General features: G+C 44.6%; 1 protein-coding gene across 1 annotated transcript; it reads right to left on the reverse strand.

Moving 5' to 3' along the window:
- Window positions 1-644: 644 nt before the first annotated feature.
- LOC121875920 (alpha-protein kinase 1-like) lies at window positions 645-18899 on the reverse strand (the record flags this gene model as incomplete). The annotated part of the gene is given in 8 exon segments (XM_042380674.1): window positions 645-766; window positions 6694-6787; window positions 7046-7294; window positions 7482-7595; window positions 9059-9202; window positions 9598-9706; window positions 11309-11604; window positions 18681-18899. Coding segments are annotated over 8 exon segments (1338 nt in total).
- Between the last annotated feature and the right edge of the window lie 1265 nt (window positions 18900-20164).

Here is a 20164-nt window from a genome sequence, read left to right on the forward strand (position 1 = left end):
CCTGTCAGGTGGAGGGACATCACACTGGGGGCCACACTTACCTGTCAGGTGGATGGTCATCTCAGTGGGTGCGGACCTCACTTGTCAGGTGGATGGTCATCCACTGGGGGCCCTCACCTGTCAGGTGGAGGGTCATCACAGTGGGTGCGACACTCACTTGTCAGGTGGATGGTCATCACACTGGGGCCACACTTACATGTCAGGTGGATGGTCATCACACTGGGGGGCCACACTTACCTGTCAGGTGGAGGTCATCACACTGGGGGCCACACACTCACCTGTCAGGTGGAGGGTCATCACACTGGGGCCACACTTACATGTCAAGTGGATGGTCATCACACTGGGGGCCACACTCACCTGTCAGGTGGAGGGTCATCACACTGGGGCCACACTCCCTGTCAGGTGGAGGGTCATCACACTGGGGAGCCACTCACCTGTCAGGTGGAGGTCATCACACTGGGGCCACACTCACCAGTGGCCACTCCACTGTCAGGGAGGGTCACACAGTCACCACTGTCAGGAGGGTTGTCATAACTCAGTCAGTGAGGTCATCACAGGCACACTTCCACTGTCAGAGGAGGGTCATCACATTAGGCCAAGCACCTGTCAGGTGGAGGGTCATCACACTGGGGCACACTCACCTGTCAGGTGGAGGGATCACACTGGGTGCCACACTTCCGGGAAGGAGGGCCACGGTACTTGGTAGTGATGATGCGGTTGGTGATGGTCACCCGGGTAGTCGTACTGAGGCCCAGCAATCGCTGACCTGGTGAGTGATGGAAAGCGTGAGGACAGAACAGCCGTGAGTGACAGAACAGCCGTAAACAACAATTACGTCGAGGAAAACAGATACAGTGAATTTCTGGCTAATGCTGCAAGAGAATAGTCCGTTATATCGAGGTTAGTTAGATTTGGAACTTCCATCTAGCGAACTATATAGAAATGAAAGTACGTGATATTGAAGTTCCATAGATGAAACCCATCTAACGGATTATATTTACGGGGTATAGCCACCGCACAGGTCATCGAACGGGGCCTAGGGGCGAAAAAAAAGGAAAAACAATTAAAAAATAATGAAAAAATATTATATTAATCACACCTCGAAGATGCCGAAACCAGCTTTTTGAAGTGAGACATTGTATGGGTGGTAACACAGAAGAAGGCAGAACGTTCCACAATTTTCTGTGGAGGAAAAGGATAATGGAGAGAGAAGTCCGTTATATGGAGGTTTTACTGTAGTCTTACTGTTATCTGATGAACAGCCTTTACTCTGACCTTGGCTGTTAGGTTAGGTTATATGTTACTCATCTTTTTATTAGCATTAACAAAACAATAAATATCCCTGATATATCTTACAAGTGTGGGAGTAGTGTAGACAGGTGTGTGGAGGAGTGGGCGTGGCAGGTGTGGAGGAGGTGTGTGGGGTGGAGGGTGTGGAGGAGGTGGACAGGTGGTGGGAGGGACAGGTGTGGGAAGAGGGACAGGTGGAGTTGACAGGTGTGTGGTGGGTGACAGGTGTGTGGTGGAGTGGGACAGGTGTGTGGGAAGAGGGATGTGTGAGTGACAGGTGTGTGGTGAGTGTGTGTGGTGGAGTGTACAGGTGCATTCTTATGGATACTTGTTGTGTGTGTAGAGGGTGATGGGAGAGTGAGATAGTTGGAGGGTGATGGCTCGAAACTCCAGTCTGACCGGACATTAGCCGAGGGCAAAAGTATAGGGTAACTCTGCGGTTGACCAAGGATTGTAAATCAGCCTAGCTCCCCTCCCATGTGACATGTGGCCCCAACAAAACATGTAAGAAGGCACCAGCTGACCCTCTTCCGATATACAATAACCTACTCTCTGAACAAAGGCCGGACCTGACCTCACAATTAGCCAGGTCACTTGTAACCCTTGGAGCCCAACTCAAGGCCTCTCGTGTTACACGGCCCCACCTGACGACTTCTCCTTACATCTCAGAAACTCCAGTCTGACACGACGTTTGGGAAGTCAAGTGTAGGGGAACTCTCACGGTTGCTCTCCCAATATACACATGGCCCCACCTGATGACTTTCCCAGATAGTTCTGAAAAAGTCCAGGCCTGACCGCACATTTGCGGGGTCAAAATGTAAGGAGACCCTTCGCCGCCCCCCCAGGCCAGCTGAACCTGACGGCTCGCTTCCCAATATATAGGACGTCCTGGTCCTCCCTCGAGGATTCGCAGAGAAGTAGTTGTCTTGTAACAAGGTGGCCAGCTACTACACCACCAGGCCTGCTCGAGAGAAGTCAGAGGCCGGAGGCAAGTCGCCTCCGGTCAGGACCGAGACTTCCCTCCGGTGTCCCAGCTAAGCAGGCGCCCTCCCGACACCAGTGTTCCAGCTCAGCAGTCTCCCTGCCAGGCCTCCCCTAGGTCACGTGAGTGTTTGTCAGAGCTTTCCATGGGATGAGTTACCTACGTGGGAAGTGTATTCATTTCATGTTCGTGTCCGAGAATCAGAGTGTCTAGTAACGTAATATGATGTCCTAGTAACGTAAATATAATGTCCTAGTAACTTCAATAGAAGGTGTTATTAATGGGTCCATGTCATGTCGTTAATTAATAAAGAGTTGTAACGAAGCAGTGTTTGAGAAGTCGCCCTTAAGACGTAATAGAAGTGTATTGACGTATAAGATACGATAAGTGTACTGACAGTGTAAATAACTATCACGGCCACGCTACCGAAGTCTTCCTCTCTTTATACTCTTATACTATCAATATTCTACCTATATGTAATCTTCTTCTTGTGAGTTTTGTCTCATTACAATGGTGGCAGCGCCTTAACGTAATACTCACGCCTCTTAACTTTAGTGTTCAGTACAGTGATAGTTAGAATCTTTTGAAGTAATCTCGTAACTATCTTGACGAAGCAGGCAGTACAAGGGTGGTTGCATTCGTTACATTATATAGGTGACAGCGAACTATATGTAATTCACGCTCTCCTTGTCTCTTGTTATAGGTGACAGCGAACTATATATGTAATTCACGCCTCCCTCGCTTAGTTATTATAATGGTAGCAGCGAACTTAACGTAAACTCACGCCTTCCCTCGGTTAGCCATAACACCTGGCTCGTTTCATCCTTCATTTGTTTCAGTCTAAGTTTGTCTACAATTGTGTAATAAGTAATTCCCGTGTCGTAGCGTGAAAAGTGGCCTAGTGTGTCACCGCTACAGCTCAAGTAAATGTCTCTCGTCGTGGTATGCGCGAATTTTTTTTTTCTAGAAATATGTTCAGTGCTTAACGTGATTTCTCAGTGTCCCCGCGATCTGTGACATTCTCAGTAGCCCAAGAGCAGTTTGATTGTTGGTCAGTGTTGAACGTAGAAATTGTTTCAGTTATGAAAGCGGTGTCTGTACTAACTGTTATAACTTAACATGTCTTTTAACCTACATCCTCCTCCCTGTCCTAACCCTCACCTCACCCTCCGTACCCATCCGTTCCCGCCTCGCTCCGCCCTGCCCTGCCCTACCCCGCTCCGCCCCGCCCCGCCCCGCCCCGCAAAGCCCCGCCCCGCAAAGCCCCGGCCTGGCCCGATCAACCACGCCCCGGCTCCCCCCACCTCACCCGCCACGCCTCGCCCCACCCCGCCCCGCCCCGCGCCGCGCCGGCCTGGCCAGCCGCGCTCCGCAGCCGTGCCCCGCCTCGCCTCCCCTAGGTCGCTGTGACCACCAATCCCCATATGTTTTGTCCCGTGAGTTATGCTTTGAAATCGGTGGTTAGTGTTACTTAATATTGCGATAATTACAGAGCTTCACTCAGTGTGTTTTTATGCTAGTATGATTTGTAATGTTCTCTTTGACGCGTAGTGATAAATAATATTCAATGTAATGAGCAGAGCTTCACTCCCCGACCCAGCCTAATGAGAAAATTGTCGTGACGGAAATAATAGTTACCAAACATTGACGTAACTTATAAAGTAAATATTTGTTTCTTTTTGCGAATGCACTTCCAACTAATCCATCATCCCTTTAGGATTGTTTCTGTCAAATATCACACACAGTACCGCCCCACGGCTAGCCGGAATCCGTCCACAGCACATATACGAAGAGAAGAAGCAGCGTGAGGAATGCAGCACCACACCCGCCACGCACCACCCCACTTCTTTCAAGTCCTACCTGGTCTAGGATTAAGAAGAGTTTATATTTTTCTACTAGGAAGTTAAGGAGTGTGGAATGAAGTGCCACACAACGAACCCTGGTGAGCCCAGCCAGGGAGGGATTCACCACTGCGGAAGGTGTAAGACAGGACGGTCTTTGGTCTCGCCGACACTCACGTACGGAGGGCGAGCCCTGGTCCGCGGAACCTGCCTTACGAGTTATCTAAGGAGACGACAGCCCAAACAGTGGACCGGCTTTCATCCCAGCCGGAGAGGGCCGTCGGCAGATGAACAGAAAATCGTCTGGAATATGTTGAAAACGAAGATGTATAAAGAAATACAGATGGAGCAGAAAAATTCATCTGGAATATGACGGAAACGCAGATGAACAGAAAATTCATCTGGAATATGAAAATGCTCTAAACGTAGAGGAAGCGCAGGTGAACAGAAAAATCATCTGGAATATTATAGAAACCAGGAGGAAGTGAGAAGAAGTCAGATGTGGTGACACGACCTACAAAGTGCGGTATTGAAGAAGGAAAAACGTGCTATGTGAAGACAGAAGAGACGCTGTGCTGACATCAGAAGAAAGTCGACGATGACAAGGTGGATAATCAAAAGGACCAATCGACTACCGTTGTTGTGCTGCCAGCATTCCTTATTTTCAGATACCAGCTGGATGGAGGACTTGAGCCATGCTGGACCCAACAAATGTACTGATGTTGTTGATGTTGCTGATGTGTAATAAAAAGATATAACACCCTAACATGTTAAGCAGGAGCATTTTGTATGAAGTATTTCATTCTCTGATTTTTGTTAACATGTACTACAAAGAATGTTGTTTAAAAAAAAGATTAGTCACTTTGTCTATGAGTTCATTTGATCAATGTTTTGTATTACCAAACACAATGTTGTAGCCATTTACTGACTGAGATGAATTATTATTTTGACACGGCCTGGTTAGGCAATGTAACACCTGTTTTTGTTTGTAGAATGTGATTTGCAAGTTTGCCTCGGACACTATGCTAGATATGAAGGATCTTTAGATCACTCTATGTTCAATTACTGTGTATGTATTTTATTTTTTTCTCCTGTCATAGAAGCTTTAATCTTGGCGGGAGGTATAGTAAGCTTTGTCAGATCAAACTATGCCAGTAGAAAAACATACATCTCTAGGGTTATTATTTGTAAAATGTAAGGATGCATTATCGCCTGAGGGACTATATTAGATACTGCACATGATGTTACTGTCTACTTTAAATGTATCATCAGTTCTCTGAGCATGAAAGCTTTGGTCTTGGCGGGAGGTGTAGTGAGGGGTTGTCAGACCACAGCTTACATCTCAGAAACTCCAGTCTGACCGGACATTAGCCGAGGGCAAAAGTATAGGGTAACTCTGCGGTTGACCAAGGATGGTAAATCAGCCTAGCTCCCCTCCCATGTGACATGTGGCCCCAACAAAACATGTAAGAAGGCACCAGCTGACCCTCTTCCGATATACAATAACCTACTCTCTGAACAAAGGCCGGACCTGACCTCACAATTAGCCAGGTCACTTGTAACCCTTGGAGCCCAACTCAAGGCCTCTCGTGTTACACGGCCCCACCTGACGACTTCTCCTTACATCTCAGAAACTCCAGTCTGACACGACGTTTGGGAAGTCAAGTGTAGGGGAACTCTCACGGTTGCTCTCCCAATATACACATGGCCCCACCTGATGACTTTCCCAGATAGTTCTGAAAAAGTCCAGGCCTGACCGCACATTTGCGGGGTCAAAATGTAAGGAGACCCTTCGCCGCCACCCCAGGCCAGCTGAACCTGACGGCTCGCTTCCCAATATATAGGACGTCCTGGTCCTCCCTCCAGGATTCGCAGAGAAGTAGTTGTCTTGTAACAAGGTGGCCAGCTACGACACCACTAGTGCTGCTCCAGCGAAGTCAGGGCCGGAGGCAAGCCGCCTCCGGTCAGGACCGAGACTTCCCTCCGGTGTCCCAGCTAAGCAGGCGCCCTCCCGACACCAGTGGTCCCGCTAAGCAGACTACCTGCTAGGCCTCCCCTAGGTCACGTGAGTGTTTGTCAGAGCTTTCCATGGGATGAGTTACCTACGTGGGAAGTGTATTCATTTCATGTTCGTGTCCGAGAATCAGAGTGTCTAGTAACGTAATATGATGTCCTAGTAACGTAAACATAATGTCCTAGTAACTTCAATAGAAGGTGTTATTAATGTGTCCATGTCATGTCGTTAATTAATAAAGAGTTGTAACGAAGCAGTGTTTGAGAAGTCGCCCTTAAGACGTAATAGAAGTGTATTGACGTATAAGATACGATAAGTGTACTGACAGTGTAAATAACTATCACGGCCACGCTACCAAAGTCTTCCTCTCTTTATACTCTTATACTATCAATATTCTACCTATATGTAATCTTCTTCTTGTGAGTTTTGTCTCATTACAGAGGGTGATGGAGGGTGATGGAGGAGTGATGGAGGGGGAGGGGAGTGGGTGATGGAGGAGTGATGGAGGAGTGGGGGGAGGGGAGAGAACGCACCTGAAGAAGTATGAAGAAGGGTCAAGAGTGTACCTCGGTCCAGCAGGCCAGACGACGCCAGCAGCACCTCCGGCGTGATACCCAAACTACGCAGGAGCCTCGCCAGTTCCTCTGTGTCTCCCCCCACCTGTAGGAGCGGTAAAGGTAAGTTATTAGGTCACACACCCTAGACTGTCGCGTACCAGGGAAGTTTAGCCTGAGTACTGGTCACATCGTCAGGACACACGGCTGGACCTTGGATGAGACGTGAGCAAACATTACCTTGTGTTGGTGGAGATAAGGCAGAGACGAGAGACAGCGAGAGCTAATTGTACTTGCGTGAGAGGCTTTGAGACTATCGACCTCCACAGACAGTTATATACAGTGTTTTCATATGTTTGTTTACCTTCTGTGGGTGAGGTGTTGTTGGCTGTGGCTCCTGTAGTTGTTGTTGTTGTTGTTGTGGCTGCTCATGTTGTGGTTGTGGTGGTGGTGGTGATGATGGCCGTGGTTGCTGTTCCTCCACCGTCGACTGGTTCAGATCATGGGAGAGTTGTCTGCGGTGGTGGTGACGCTGGCGAGGTGTGGTGGCGGAGCGGGGCGTGAGGGAGACGGGGTCATCAGCTTCCTCCCTTACCTCAGGCAGGGGGCCACTCTGCTCAGGGATTAACATGATTTAGGGAACGTAAATTTAAAGGTTATCGGCATGATAGTGTTAACAGTTATATATAAGAGTGTTAAAAAGTATATATGGTAGCACAAAAAATAACCAACAATTGAGGATTTATAAATGTAAAACTGTACTTTATTAATATAATTTAAGGAAGAGAAAAGTCACTCACCGAGGAGAGGGACCGTATGTGGCCATATTTAATAACGGATTTCTCCTTCTTGGCACGCTCGGACGCCTCCTTGATGGCCGACTGCAACTGTATCTGCCGCCGCTCCTCTGCTTCCTAGACACATACAAGTACATACATATTTAAGTCATCTTATATTTCCTACACTTATCCTACCACCTTCAGTCTGAGTTATACACATGATCTCTGTCATACAACATACCTCCATAACCCGTCATTATAACGTGAAATTTCGCTGACTCAATGTTTACAGCATGAGCCTTGACTTGAATGGGGAAAACAATAATAATACTTGTTCTTCTACGACAACTGTAAATTTAAGATGATAAAAAAGACGTAAAAATATTGTCTCCGATATTCAGTTAAATTATAATAAAAAAAACAGTTTTTCCTCTCCTCTCCAGTTCCGTCTCCCACAAATCTCTCACTTAAAACATTCGTACACTGTCTCTTGGTCTCACTTCCTTCATTTCTTCCTGATATTATCCCTCCCATTCCCTCTCCTTCTCCTCCTCCTCTCCCCTCCCTCTCTCCTTCTCCTCTCCTCCCTCTCTCACTCTCCTCCCCTTCCTCTCCTTCTCCCCCCTCTCTCATTCTCCTCCCCTCCCTCTATCTCCTTCTCTCCCCTTCCTCTCTCCTTCTCCCCCCCTTCTCTTCTTCTCTTCTCCTTCCTCCTCCCCTCCCTCCTCCTCCTCCTCTCCTTCCCTCCCCCTCTCTCCTTCTCCTCCCCTTCCTCCCTCTCCTTCTCTCCTCCCCTTCCCTCTCTCCTTCTCCCCCCTTCTTCTCCTTCTCTCCCCTTCCTCTCTCCTCCTCCCCTTCTCTTCTTCTCCTCTCCTCCCCTCTCTCCTTCTCCTCTCCTCTCTCCCTCTCTCCTCTCTCCCTCTCTTCCTCTCTCCTTCTCCCCCCCTCTCTCCTTCCCCTCCCCTTCCCTCTCTCCTTCTCCCCCTTCTCTCCTTCTCTCCTCTCTCCTTCCTCCTCCCCCTTCTCTTCTTCTCCTCTCCTCTCTCCTCTCTATCTCCCTCCCCTCTCTCCCCTCTCCTCCCCTCCTCTCTCCCTCTCTCTCTTCTCTCCCCCCCTCTCTCTCCTTCTCCTCCCCCCTCTCTCTCTCTTCTCCTCCCCCTTCCCTCTCTCCTTCTCCCCCCCCCTTCTTCTCTCTCCCTTCTCTTCTTCTCTCCTCTCCTCTCTCTCCCTCTCCCTTCTCTCTCTCTCCCTCCCCTTCCTCTCTCCTTCTCTTCTTCTCCTTCTCCTCCCTTCTCTCTCTCTTCTCCCCTTCTTCTCCTTCTCTCTCCTTCCTTCTCCTTCTCCTCCTTCTCTCCTTCTCTTCTCTCTCCTCCCTCTCTCTTCTCCTCCCCTCCCTCTCCCTCCCCTCTCTCCTTCTCTCCTCCCCTTCCCTCTCTGCTTCTCCCCCTTCTTCTCCCTTCTCTCTCCCCTCCCTTCTCTTCTTCTCCTCTCTCCCTCCCCTCTCCTTCTCCTCCCCTCCTCTCCCCTCTCCCTCCCTCCTCCTCCTCTCTCTGTTCCCTCCGTTACCTCCCCCTAAGACACTGTCCACACACTCTTACCTCTTTCTCTTTTTTCTTTCTTATCTCTTCTTGGTACTCTCGAGCTTCTTTCTCTTGTTGTTCTCTCACTCGTTCCTCCCACATGGCTGCTTCTCTCTTCTCTTTCTCCTCCTCCAGGGTCTTTTGTCTCCTCTTCTCCTCCAGCTGGGGGAGAGAGATCACCGTGAGAAACATTCCTCACAGACAATCTCATGAGAATACAGTGAACCTAACCTAACCTAACCTAACCTCACCTAGCCCTAAGATTTCAAGACAATCTCATGAAAACACAGTAAACCCTCGACACAACGAACCCCCCGATTTAATGGACCCTCGATATAACGGACCCTCGATATAACGGACTTTCATCTCTATATAATCTGTTAGATGAGGATTTTGCATCTACATATAGAGGAACCAAACATATAATGGACCTACCTCTCCAAATAGTCCGTTTAAGAGAGGTTTCACTGCACGTATATTTATTTCAGTGTCTATAATCGGTCATATAATCTGTCATATAATCTGTCATATAACCTGTCATATAATCGAAACCTTACCTGTTGTTTGATTATTTTTTGCGTCTCCTCCGCTTGCTTCTTGCGTCTCTCCCTCTCAGCTGCTTCCTCTGGGTCCATTTTACTCATTCCTCCTCCCCGGGCGTAGGTCCTGCCATAACAAACACACAGACAGCGTAACACCTTATTAACCCTTTATTTAACAGCAAGTTTATATATACGTGTTACACCCTTGGGATGTTACTAGTCAATATCTTCTCTAATGTTTGTATAGCCCTATCATCACTTGGGGGATTAATCTACAGTCATCCACAAAAATCCGTTCATTTCTCCCCCTGAACCACGAACCCGGGGATTAAGACTCGTGAACCCAAAGCAGTGAACCCGAAGCAGTAAACTGATACAGTATTTTTGTCAAGGTAAAGTTGTCAAAGTTGTGAAGGAAAACACTTAGGCGGGCAGTGGGTGTCTGGGCATCAAGGAGCAGGAGGAGGGAGGTAAGAAACAGGAAGGAGGAGGTAGGAGTAGGGAGTAAGAGTTAGGAGGGAGTAAGGAGGTAGTAGGGGGTAGGAGGAAGGAAGGAAGAGGTTGGAGGTATAAGGATGGAGGAGAAGGTATGAGGCGGAAGGTAGGAAGGAGGAAGTAGGAGGTACAAGGATGAAGGAGGAGGTAGGAGGCAGGAAGGAAGAAGTAGGAGGAAGGAAGCAGGAAGAAGGAAGTATGAATCAGAAAGGATGAGGTAGGAAGGAGGAAGGACGAAGTAGGAGGCAAGAAGCAAGAGGTAGGAAGCCGGGGCAAAAAGCAGGAGGTAGGAAGCAGGAGGCAGGAAGCAAGAAGGAGTGAGTAGGAGGCAGGAATTATGATGAATATAATGAATAAAGATTTAATATCAAGTAAGTGTTTCATAATGGATCTTTATTATACAGAAAGATCATAGCAACACATCTGTTCTCTCTAATGAGGAAGATCTCGTGTGAAGTCGTTTAGTACGCTTCAGTCTTCTTGTTTTCTTAATTATACAAGTAATAAATAATAAAATGTAACGTATGAATTATAACATTGGATTTTTATGGCCAGAGGACCATCGAGTCAGGTTTAAGTCTCTCTACAGTCTTATAAAAACAACGATCTATATTAGAACAAAATTATCTTTAAGATTCGAGAATTTTTTTCTTCAAAGCACCATTTCCGAGATTAAACCTTGGAGGAAGAAAAACTTGACAAGACAGGAGAGTCTTATAAAGAGAAGCTACCGAAGAAGTTCATGGAGAAAGAGGAGGCCCTCCCCCGACGGAGGAATACATTGTTTACCTTTCGTCCTTTCCTCCCTGGTCGGTGCTGCTGGTGTCTCGTGCTAAAGGTCGGTTTAAAGTACCGCATTACTTTTAGTAACATAGTTTTAGAGAGCGGTAACTGTTACCACGCAAGGTTTCGTGTTCTGACGCACTCAAAAGAAATTTCCTAAAAAAACTGTGAAAGAGTTACAAGAATCAAGTGGCGAGAGAAAAGGTACGGGGTGCCCACAACACGCACGGCAGTTACCTTTAACGACGATAATTATTTAACCATTTAACGAAGATGATTTAACCCTTTAACGACAATTATTTAATTCTTCAGGACTCAAAGGGTTAAAAATACCTATACTGGCATTGTGGAAAGCCTAAATGGTTTTAACACTTATACCAGATAGGGCATAAAGGTGTTGTACAGGAATTAGAGGGTGACGTTGAAGGTTTAATCTGGCATCACTCACCTCTGGCCAGTCTTAGAGAGAGGAGCGCCCGGTAGAACGTTTTCTTCATTCTGGTCAGCCCATGCCGGGGGCAGCACCTGACTCCCACGACTCCCTGGAGAAGTATCATCCCCCGGCGCCCACAGGTGACCGACACCCACTCCCCGGTCACCCCAGCGAGCCCTGCCAGCGCTCCGGTCGTCTTGTATGGATGCTGCCGAGGCTGACTGGTGGTCAGCTCGACCTGGCTCAGGAGACGCTGACCATCTTGATCCTTCAGAGGAGGTGGCTGACAGAGGCACCGAGTCTGTCCCCTGCTGGAGGAAAGTGAGACAGAGTGAACAGTGTGTGTGTGTTTGTCCGTCTGTAAGGGTTTTTATGTGTGTGTTTCTGTCTATCTGTGACTGTATTCATGTGTGTCCACGTACACTACAGCAGCGACCCACAGGTGAAGGGCCTTAGTGGATCGTTCTCCATTTAACGGACTATATGTAGAGAAAAGTCTGTTATATAGAGGGTCTGTTAGATGTGAAACCCCCATCTAACGGGCTATATGGAGCGAGAAATCCGTTATATGGAGGGTTCACTGTACAGGTGAGGTAAGGACAGTTCGGGTCAGGTTAGGTCAAGTCAAGTCAAGACAGGACAGGACAGGACAGGACAGGTCAGGTCAGGTCAGGTAAGGTCAGGTAAGGTAAGGTTAGGTTAGGTCAGGTTAGATCAATTCAGGACAGGTCAGGTTATGTTAGGTCAAATTAAGTTAGGTTAGGTCATGTTAGGTCAAGTTAGGTTAGGTTAGGTTAGGTGAATAGCACAAGGAAGACAGTGATGAGGCGGGGAGAGTAGTAGTAGTGGGGGGCAGGAGAGTGCTTGAAGGGGGAACTACACGAGGATGCAATTAAGCTGAGTTGTTGACTAAGCCTCGACTCTAATATGCTCAAGGGGGAGGTAAATGTAAGGTTGAGTATGAGCAGTGGAGACCGTGGAGACCAGTGGAGAAAAGCGTCACTCAGTAGTAACAACGTGGAGTAACAAAGTGAAGGAGTGACAATGTGAAAGAGTGACAATGTGAAGGAGTAACAATGTGAAGGAGTAACAATGTGAAGGAGTAACAATGTGAAGGAGTAACAATGTGAAGGAGTAACAATGTGAAGGAGTAACAATGTGAAGGAGTAACAATGTGAAGGAGTAACAATGTGAAAGAGTGACAATGTGAAGGAGTAACAATGTGAAGGAGTAACAATGTGAAGGAGTAACAATGTGAAAGAGTGACAATGTGAAGGAGTAACAATGTGAAGGAGTAACAATGTGAAGGAGTAACAATGTGAAGGGGTAACAATGTGAAGGAGTAACAATGTGAAGGAGTAACAATGTGAAGGAGTAACAATGTGAAGGAGTAACAATGTGAAGGAGTAACAATGTGAAGGAGTGACAATGTGAAGGAGTAACAATGTGAGGGAGTAACAATGTGAAGGAGTAACAATGTGAAGGAGTAACAATGTGAAGGAGTAACAATGTGACGGAGTGGCAATGTGAAGGAGTAACGAAGGAGTAACAATGTGAGGGAGTAATAATGTGAAGGAGTCACAATGTGAAGGAGTAACAATGTGAAGGAGTAACAATGTGACGGAGTGGTAATGTGAAGGAGTAACGAAGGAGTAACAATGTGAGGGGTATGTCTTGAAGGGTAACAATGTGAAGGAGTCACAATGTGAAGGTGTGTGTGTGAGAATGTGGAAGGAGTAACAATGTAAAGGAATGACAGTAATGTGAAGAATTGGCAACATGAAGGAGTAACGAAATAACAATGTGAAGGAGTGGCAATGTGAAGGAGTAACAATGTGACGGAGTGACAATGTGAAGGAGTAACGAAGGAGTAACAATGTGAGGGAGTAATAATGTGAAGGAGTCACAATGTGAAGGAGTCACAATGTGAAGGAGTAACATTGTGAAGGAGTGGTAATGTGAAGGAGTAACGAAGGAGTAACAATGTAAAGGAATGACACTGTGAAGGAGTGGCAATATGAAGGAGTAACGAAGAGTAACAATGTGAAGGAGTGACTAAGTAAAGAATAAAAACATGGGAATGAAAGAATGTTAAAGGACAAATGATTAGAAAAGATACGATTACTTATGAATGTATTTGATAGTAAGAAAATACAATTGATTATCCGAGACTTCAGTGTTTGCGAAGGTTGACATCGAGGCAAAAAATATATTTTAATTTCGTGAACTGTGATTGGAAAAAAAGAGTGTGTGTGGAGTTGGAAGTGGTGCTGGAATTGAATTGAATTGAATTGTAACATTTTATTTAGCCCACAAAATACAGATACAGAGTGGATAATAATAACAATATTAACATGGCTGAGCCAGTTGAGAACCTGAGCTCTCTTTGAGGCACCTGATATATACTATACATTTATCTCAAGGAAGTATTATGTAACATTAAGTATCATCTGGAATAGTACAATAGCATGGTAGTAATAAGTACATCTCATAGTGTTACCACGGTTATCACTTCAATATTTATTTATTGTATTATTTATTTTGTTTTATTTGTTTATTATTATTATTTTCTTTTTTATTATTATTATTATTTTTATTTATTTATTTATTTATACATACATATACACATACCTATACATATATACACATATATACATACATATATACATATACATATATACATATACATATATACATATACATATATATATATATATATATATATATATATATATATATATATATATATATATATATATATATATATATATATATATATATATATTTATTTATATATATATATATTTATATATATATATATATATATATATGAGTAAAATAGAAGTATATATATGCAATATATATATATATATATATATATATATATATATATATATATATATATATATATATATATATATATATATATATATATATATAAATTACAGTGGAATTGTAAAACATAAGTATAATGGGGGAGCAGTACAACCTGGGTTGTACAGTATTAAGGTTGAACAAGAGGACAGAGCTTTCAGGATTATGTTTAGTTGGCAATTATGTGTATTGCAATGGTAATTACTTATTTATTTACATGAATAATTTCCGATAAAACGGTTTTGATGGTACAATAAAAGCAGGTACTGTAAATATAGTAAGTGTTACAAGAAATATTAATACTTCGACAATGGATATTTTTTTAGAGATGATTTAAAGGAAGGGAGCGCAGTCTTTGCTCGGATGGGTGGGGGTAAGTTGTTCCACACCTTCACACCATAATATTTTATGGAGGTCTGGGACTGAGAGGAGCGCATGGGGGGGGGGTGGTCTTAGTAGTTCTGGGTGCCTTAAGTTGTATCTCTGATTATTCCGGAACTGGAAATAATTATTGTCAAGCAAATGATTGATAGATTTGTAAACAAAGAGGGCACAGCAGTAGGTGTTAATATCCTCGAATTTTAAAAATTTCAATATAGCAAATTTTTCGTTTGTGTGATCTGTTTTTTTCAAGTAGGTCATTGTCCGTACAACTCTCTTTTGTGCAGTAACCAGAGATTGTGTTTTTGAAGAGCCAGAGGCCCCCATTGTGTGTGGCAGTGTATCAGGTGTTGGTAAACAAGATCGTGATAGATTTCTTTCATTTCTGTGAGAGTGAGTGACTGTCGAGTGTGATACATGATACCGCACTGTTTATTGACTTTACTGTGAATGGCTTGTATGTGGTTTCTCCAGTTAAGTTTCTCATCAACAATTACTCAGAGGAATTTAGTATTTTGTTCGCGTTTGAGGACTGTATTACCAAGGTACAGGGGGTTCAAGTCTGGAGGTAAGTTTTTTCTTCTGTGAAAAATCGTGTAGTGGGTTTTCTCAAGGTTTAAGGTCAGTTTACTACGTATTACCCAGGTCCCGACTTTAGTTAATTCAATGTTCAAAGTTCTCATCAAGGAATGGAGGTCTGAGTTGCTGGCATAGAGATTACTATCGTCTGCAAATAAGTTGTATTTTATGAGTGAGCTGGCGTGGACTATGTCGTTTATGTACAACAAAAACAGTACTGGACCGAGAATGGAACCTTGGGGGACTCCATACAAAATTGGCGAGGAGTCAGATTGGTGGTTATTATAGCAGACATACTGCAACCTGTTGGACAGATATGAGGTAAACCAATTGTGGGACAGGCCCCTAACGCCGTAATGTTCAAGCTTTGAAAGGAGGATGGTATGGTCGACAGTATCGAAGGCTTTAAAGAGGTCCAAGAATATACCGACTGTGAACTGACTGTCATCAAAGGAATTTAAGATGTCATTAGTAAAGGATAGCAGAGCACTCTCAGTCGACCTTCTAGCTCTAAATCCAAACTGGGAGTCTGTAAAGATGTCATTGGCATTGCAGAAGGAATTTAGTCTATTACATGCTAGCTTTTCCAGTATCTTACTCAAGGCTGGGAGGACTGATATGGGGCGGTAGTTCTTGAAGAGACCTTTGTCCCCAGATTTTTTATATGCCGGGTGGACTTAAGCAATTTTCAGTTTATCAGGAAAGACACCACTAGTGAAGGAGGAGTTACAAATGTGGAGGAGAACAGGTAGTAATAAGTGGGCCACTTTCTTAATGATGCTCATTGGTATATTGTCTTCGCCTGCTGCTGCATCTTTGGACATTTTTATGATGGCCAGTAATTCATCTGCTGTGACAGGGGATAAGAATAGTTAATTTTGCTGTCTGTTTTGCAGGTAGGCTCTAAATTCCTCATGGTGATCAGGGATGCTCTCTGCAAGATTTTTGCCAACATTAATAAAATATTCATTGAAGTGGTTGGCAATGAGGGAGGGTTCCGTTATAACTGAATCGTTTATCATAAAAGCTGAGTGGGGGGCCGAAGGCTGAGTGTTCCTGTTCTGAGTAGAATTTATGACATTCCAGGTTTTCTTACTATCGCCTGATGCTGACTGGAGCTTATTTGTATAATAGTTACGTCTGGCATTTCTAACTGCTTGAGTTACTCTATTTCTGATACTTCGGTAAGCATCACCGAAAGATATGGGTCTTTTTGCAAATTTCCTTTGGAGTTTGTGTTTTTCCTTTATCATTATCTTAATTTCGCTTGTGATATAGGGTTTGGAAATGGATACAGTTTTCACTGACTTAGTCTTGAGCGGGAAGCATTTATCAAAGCAAGCATTGAAGATGCTAGAGAAGTTACAGCTGTTCACGTTAGGGTTGTTGGAGGCATAGACAAGATCCCAGTTAGCATTCATTTGGTTGTTTTCAAAAAGGAGCATGTTGTCGGCGCAGTAGTCTCTGTATTGAATTGAGACTCTACTAGACCTTTCAGGTCTTGTGGCTGTTTTATACATGGCAAAAACTGGGAAGTGATCTGAGATATTGTTATAAATAATTTGCTAGGTTGTTAGGAGTGTTGCTAGTCCAGATAAGATCTATCACAGTGGCAGAGGTGGCAGTTACTCTAGTGGGTTTGGTTATAGTGTTGAAGAAGAGTTTAGAATGACAGGTAGCAAGAAGGTCTAATACTGAGGTGTCGGTTTCTGATTTTAATAGATCAAGGCTGAAATCTCCTGTGATGTAGCAGTCTTTCCTCTCTGAACTTATGATAGAGATAAGCTCCGAAAATTTAATAAGAAAATTCCTTACATTAGTCTGGGGTCTTCTGTAGATTATCCCTACTAGGATATTTCGTGTGTCGTTACGTAATTCAATGAAAACACTCTCCATGTACTCCTCCTGAACCTTTAAATCATCTCTTACAGAAGTGTTATACTTGATATCAACATATAGGGCTACACCACCACTGTGTCGTGACGTGTTGACGCAGTGTCTATTATAATTAGGAATGTTATACAAATGGTCAATATCGTTAGTGAGTTTGGTCTCACCGAATCCAAGTACATCAAATTTGTGGGCAATAGAAGATAAACACTGATCTAAAAAGGTATCTAGATGAAGGGGAATACTGCTGATGTTATGGCTAATCAAGGAGAAGGAATGAGGTAGTAGGAGACTAGAACTAAACTCGGGAGAGTCAGGAAAGTAATAGTTACAGTTTGGGTTGGTGTAACCCAGTGAGTTTTGTAGAAAGACATCAGGATCGAGATGAGGGAGTATTGTGTCGACACCATGGGTAAATGGGGTGTATGAATGGTGTATGAATGTGTGTGTGTGTGTGGGGGGGGTGCTGGATGTGTATGAGTGAGTGAGTGTGTGTGTGTGGGGAGGGTGCAGATGGTGTATATAAGTGTGTGCCAGGGTGGATGGTGTGTGTGCGTGTGTGGGGGTGGATGGTGTATGGTGTGTGTGTGTGGGTGCAGGATGGTGTATGAGTGTGTGTGGGGGTGGATGGTGTTTGGTGTGCCTTGTGGGGGGTGCAGGATGGTGTAATATGAGTGTGTAGAAGTGCAGGATGGTGTATGAGTGTGTGGGGGTGCAGGATGGTGCCAGTGTGTGTGGGGTGCAGGATGGTGTATGAGTGTGTGTGGTGGGGGGTGCAGGGGATGGAGTGCATGAGGTGTGTGGGGGGGTGGATGGTGTATGAGTGTGTGTGGTGTGGGGGTGCAGGGATGGTGCACGAGAATGGGGTGGATGGTGTATGAGTGTGTGGTGGGGGGGGTTGCCAGGATGGGGTTTTGTAAGGTGTGTGGGGGGCTGCAGGATGGGTGCATGTGTGGGGGTGCAGGATGGTGCTGGTGTGTGTGGTGGGGTGCAGGATGGTTGCATGGTGTGTGGGGGTGGATGGTGTGGGGTGTGTGTGGTGGGGTTGCAGGATGGTGCATGTGAGGTGTGTGGGGGGTGGATGGTGTATGGTGTGTGTGGTGGGGGTGCAGGATGGTGCATGTGTGGGGGGTGCAGGATGGTGTATGAGTGTGTGTGGTGGGGGTGCAGGATGGTGCATGAGTGTGTGGGGTGGATGGTGCTGGTGTGTGTGGTGGGGGTGCAGGATGGTGTGTGGTGTGTGGGGTGGATGGTGGATAGTGTGTGTGGGGGTGGATGGTGTATGAGTGTGTGTGGGGGGTGGATGGTGTGTGAGTGTGTTTCCGGCGGTAGTGAAAACGAGTGTATGAAGGATGGAAAGTTTGCTCCAGAGGAAATAGAAAGCTAGTTTACGGGGCACAGATCGTGAGTCTTCATGTTGCGGCCGTCGTTCGATACTTTCCACTGATGACCAACCAGATAAAGGTGTTTTTTATAGGTGTATTTAAGAACACCTTTAATAATACTGGATATATGTATGGAGAGAGAGAGAGAGCATTACCAGGTGAGATAGTCAAGCTGGTACACACATTCCAGTCTTGATTGAGCCCCGCACCATCTAATATGTATCGTCTCGCCAAACTAACTATACCAAATACCAACACTTGTCAACCTCAGTACCTACCCGTGGTCGGTGCTGCTGGTGGGCATTGTCAGGAAGCTCGTAGATGGTGACGCCGCCTCTGTGGTTGGGACTGTAGGGGATGTTCCTCAGTAGGTCCTGGATGTAGGCGCCTCCTGGATGTCCTGGTGGAGGCACTGCAGTTGCTCCTCCTCCTCCAGGGGACTGCATCACCACATACACAGGGGCGCCACCGAACCCACTCATCCCCATTGGCAGCTGCTGCAACCAAAGCTCTTATGTTAATGGAGGAAAAGCTGTAGTATACCTTGACTATACAGCCCGCCCCCCTTGCAGCTCATTGGCTCATACATAATGTTCGATTAATATTGCTGCATCGCAAATAATTCTTATTTAACTGTTAAAGATACCCAGTTCTGGCTCATATTAATGCCGAGTTTAATGCCTGTAAAGATGTAACTGCTTGAAAACATTAACTTTCAAGATATGAATGGAAATAAAGTTTGAATTAAAGAATATTCACAGTCGAAGCCACAAAAAAATTCACGCTTTCGGAGAAGCGGGGAGGGGACTTCTTGTTTTAGTACCATAAATTGAAAAAACACCTTTTTTACAGTAAAGGACAACTGTAAATATAATGTTTTTATCTTTTCATATAAAGTCTAAGATAATATTTTTCTTTTATATCTGCTTTTCAATTAACTTGAATAGAGGACAAGATCGTTCCTGATGATAAATAACTACTTAATGTCTTGATGATGACTATTTAACCCTTTTTGAACGATGATATTAACCCTACTTGAGGACGATGATTTAAACCTTTAATATGATGTTTAACCCTTTAGGACGATTTTAAACCTTTAATGATGATGATTTAACCCTTTGAGGACGATGATTTAACCCTTAAGCGATAAATTAACCCTTTGAGGACGATGATTTAAACCCTTTGAAGGATGATGATTTAAACCTTTGAGAGACGATGATTTAACTTTGAAGACGATGAATTAACCCTTTGAGGACGATATTTAAACCTTTAATATGATGATTTAACACTTTGAGGACGATGATTTAACCCTTTAATATGATGACTTAACCCTTGAGGACGATGATTTAACCTTGAAGACGATGAATTAAACGCTTTAGGACGATGATTTAAAACTTGTATATGATTAACCTTTGAGGACTATGGTTTAACCTTTGAAGACGATGAATTAACCTTTGAGGACGATGATTTAAACCTTTAATGAGGATGATTTAACCCTTTGAGGACGATGAATTAACCCTTTGAGGAAGATGATTTAAACCTTTAATGATGATGATTTAACCCTTTGAGGACGATGATTTAACCCTTTGAAGACGATGAATTAACCCTTTGAGGACGATGATTTAAACCTTTAATGAGGATGATTTAACCCTTTGAGGACGATGAATTAACCCTTTGAGGAAGATGATTTAAACCTTTAATGATGATGATTTAACCCTTTGAGGACGATGATTTAACCCTTTGAGGACGGATGATTTAGCTC

The sequence above is a fragment of the Homarus americanus genome, unplaced genomic scaffold (assembly GCF_018991925.1).
Source record: "Homarus americanus isolate GMGI-L3 unplaced genomic scaffold, GMGI_Hamer_2.0 scaffold27806, whole genome shotgun sequence".
Lineage (NCBI taxonomy): Eukaryota > Metazoa > Arthropoda > Malacostraca > Decapoda > Nephropidae > Homarus > Homarus americanus.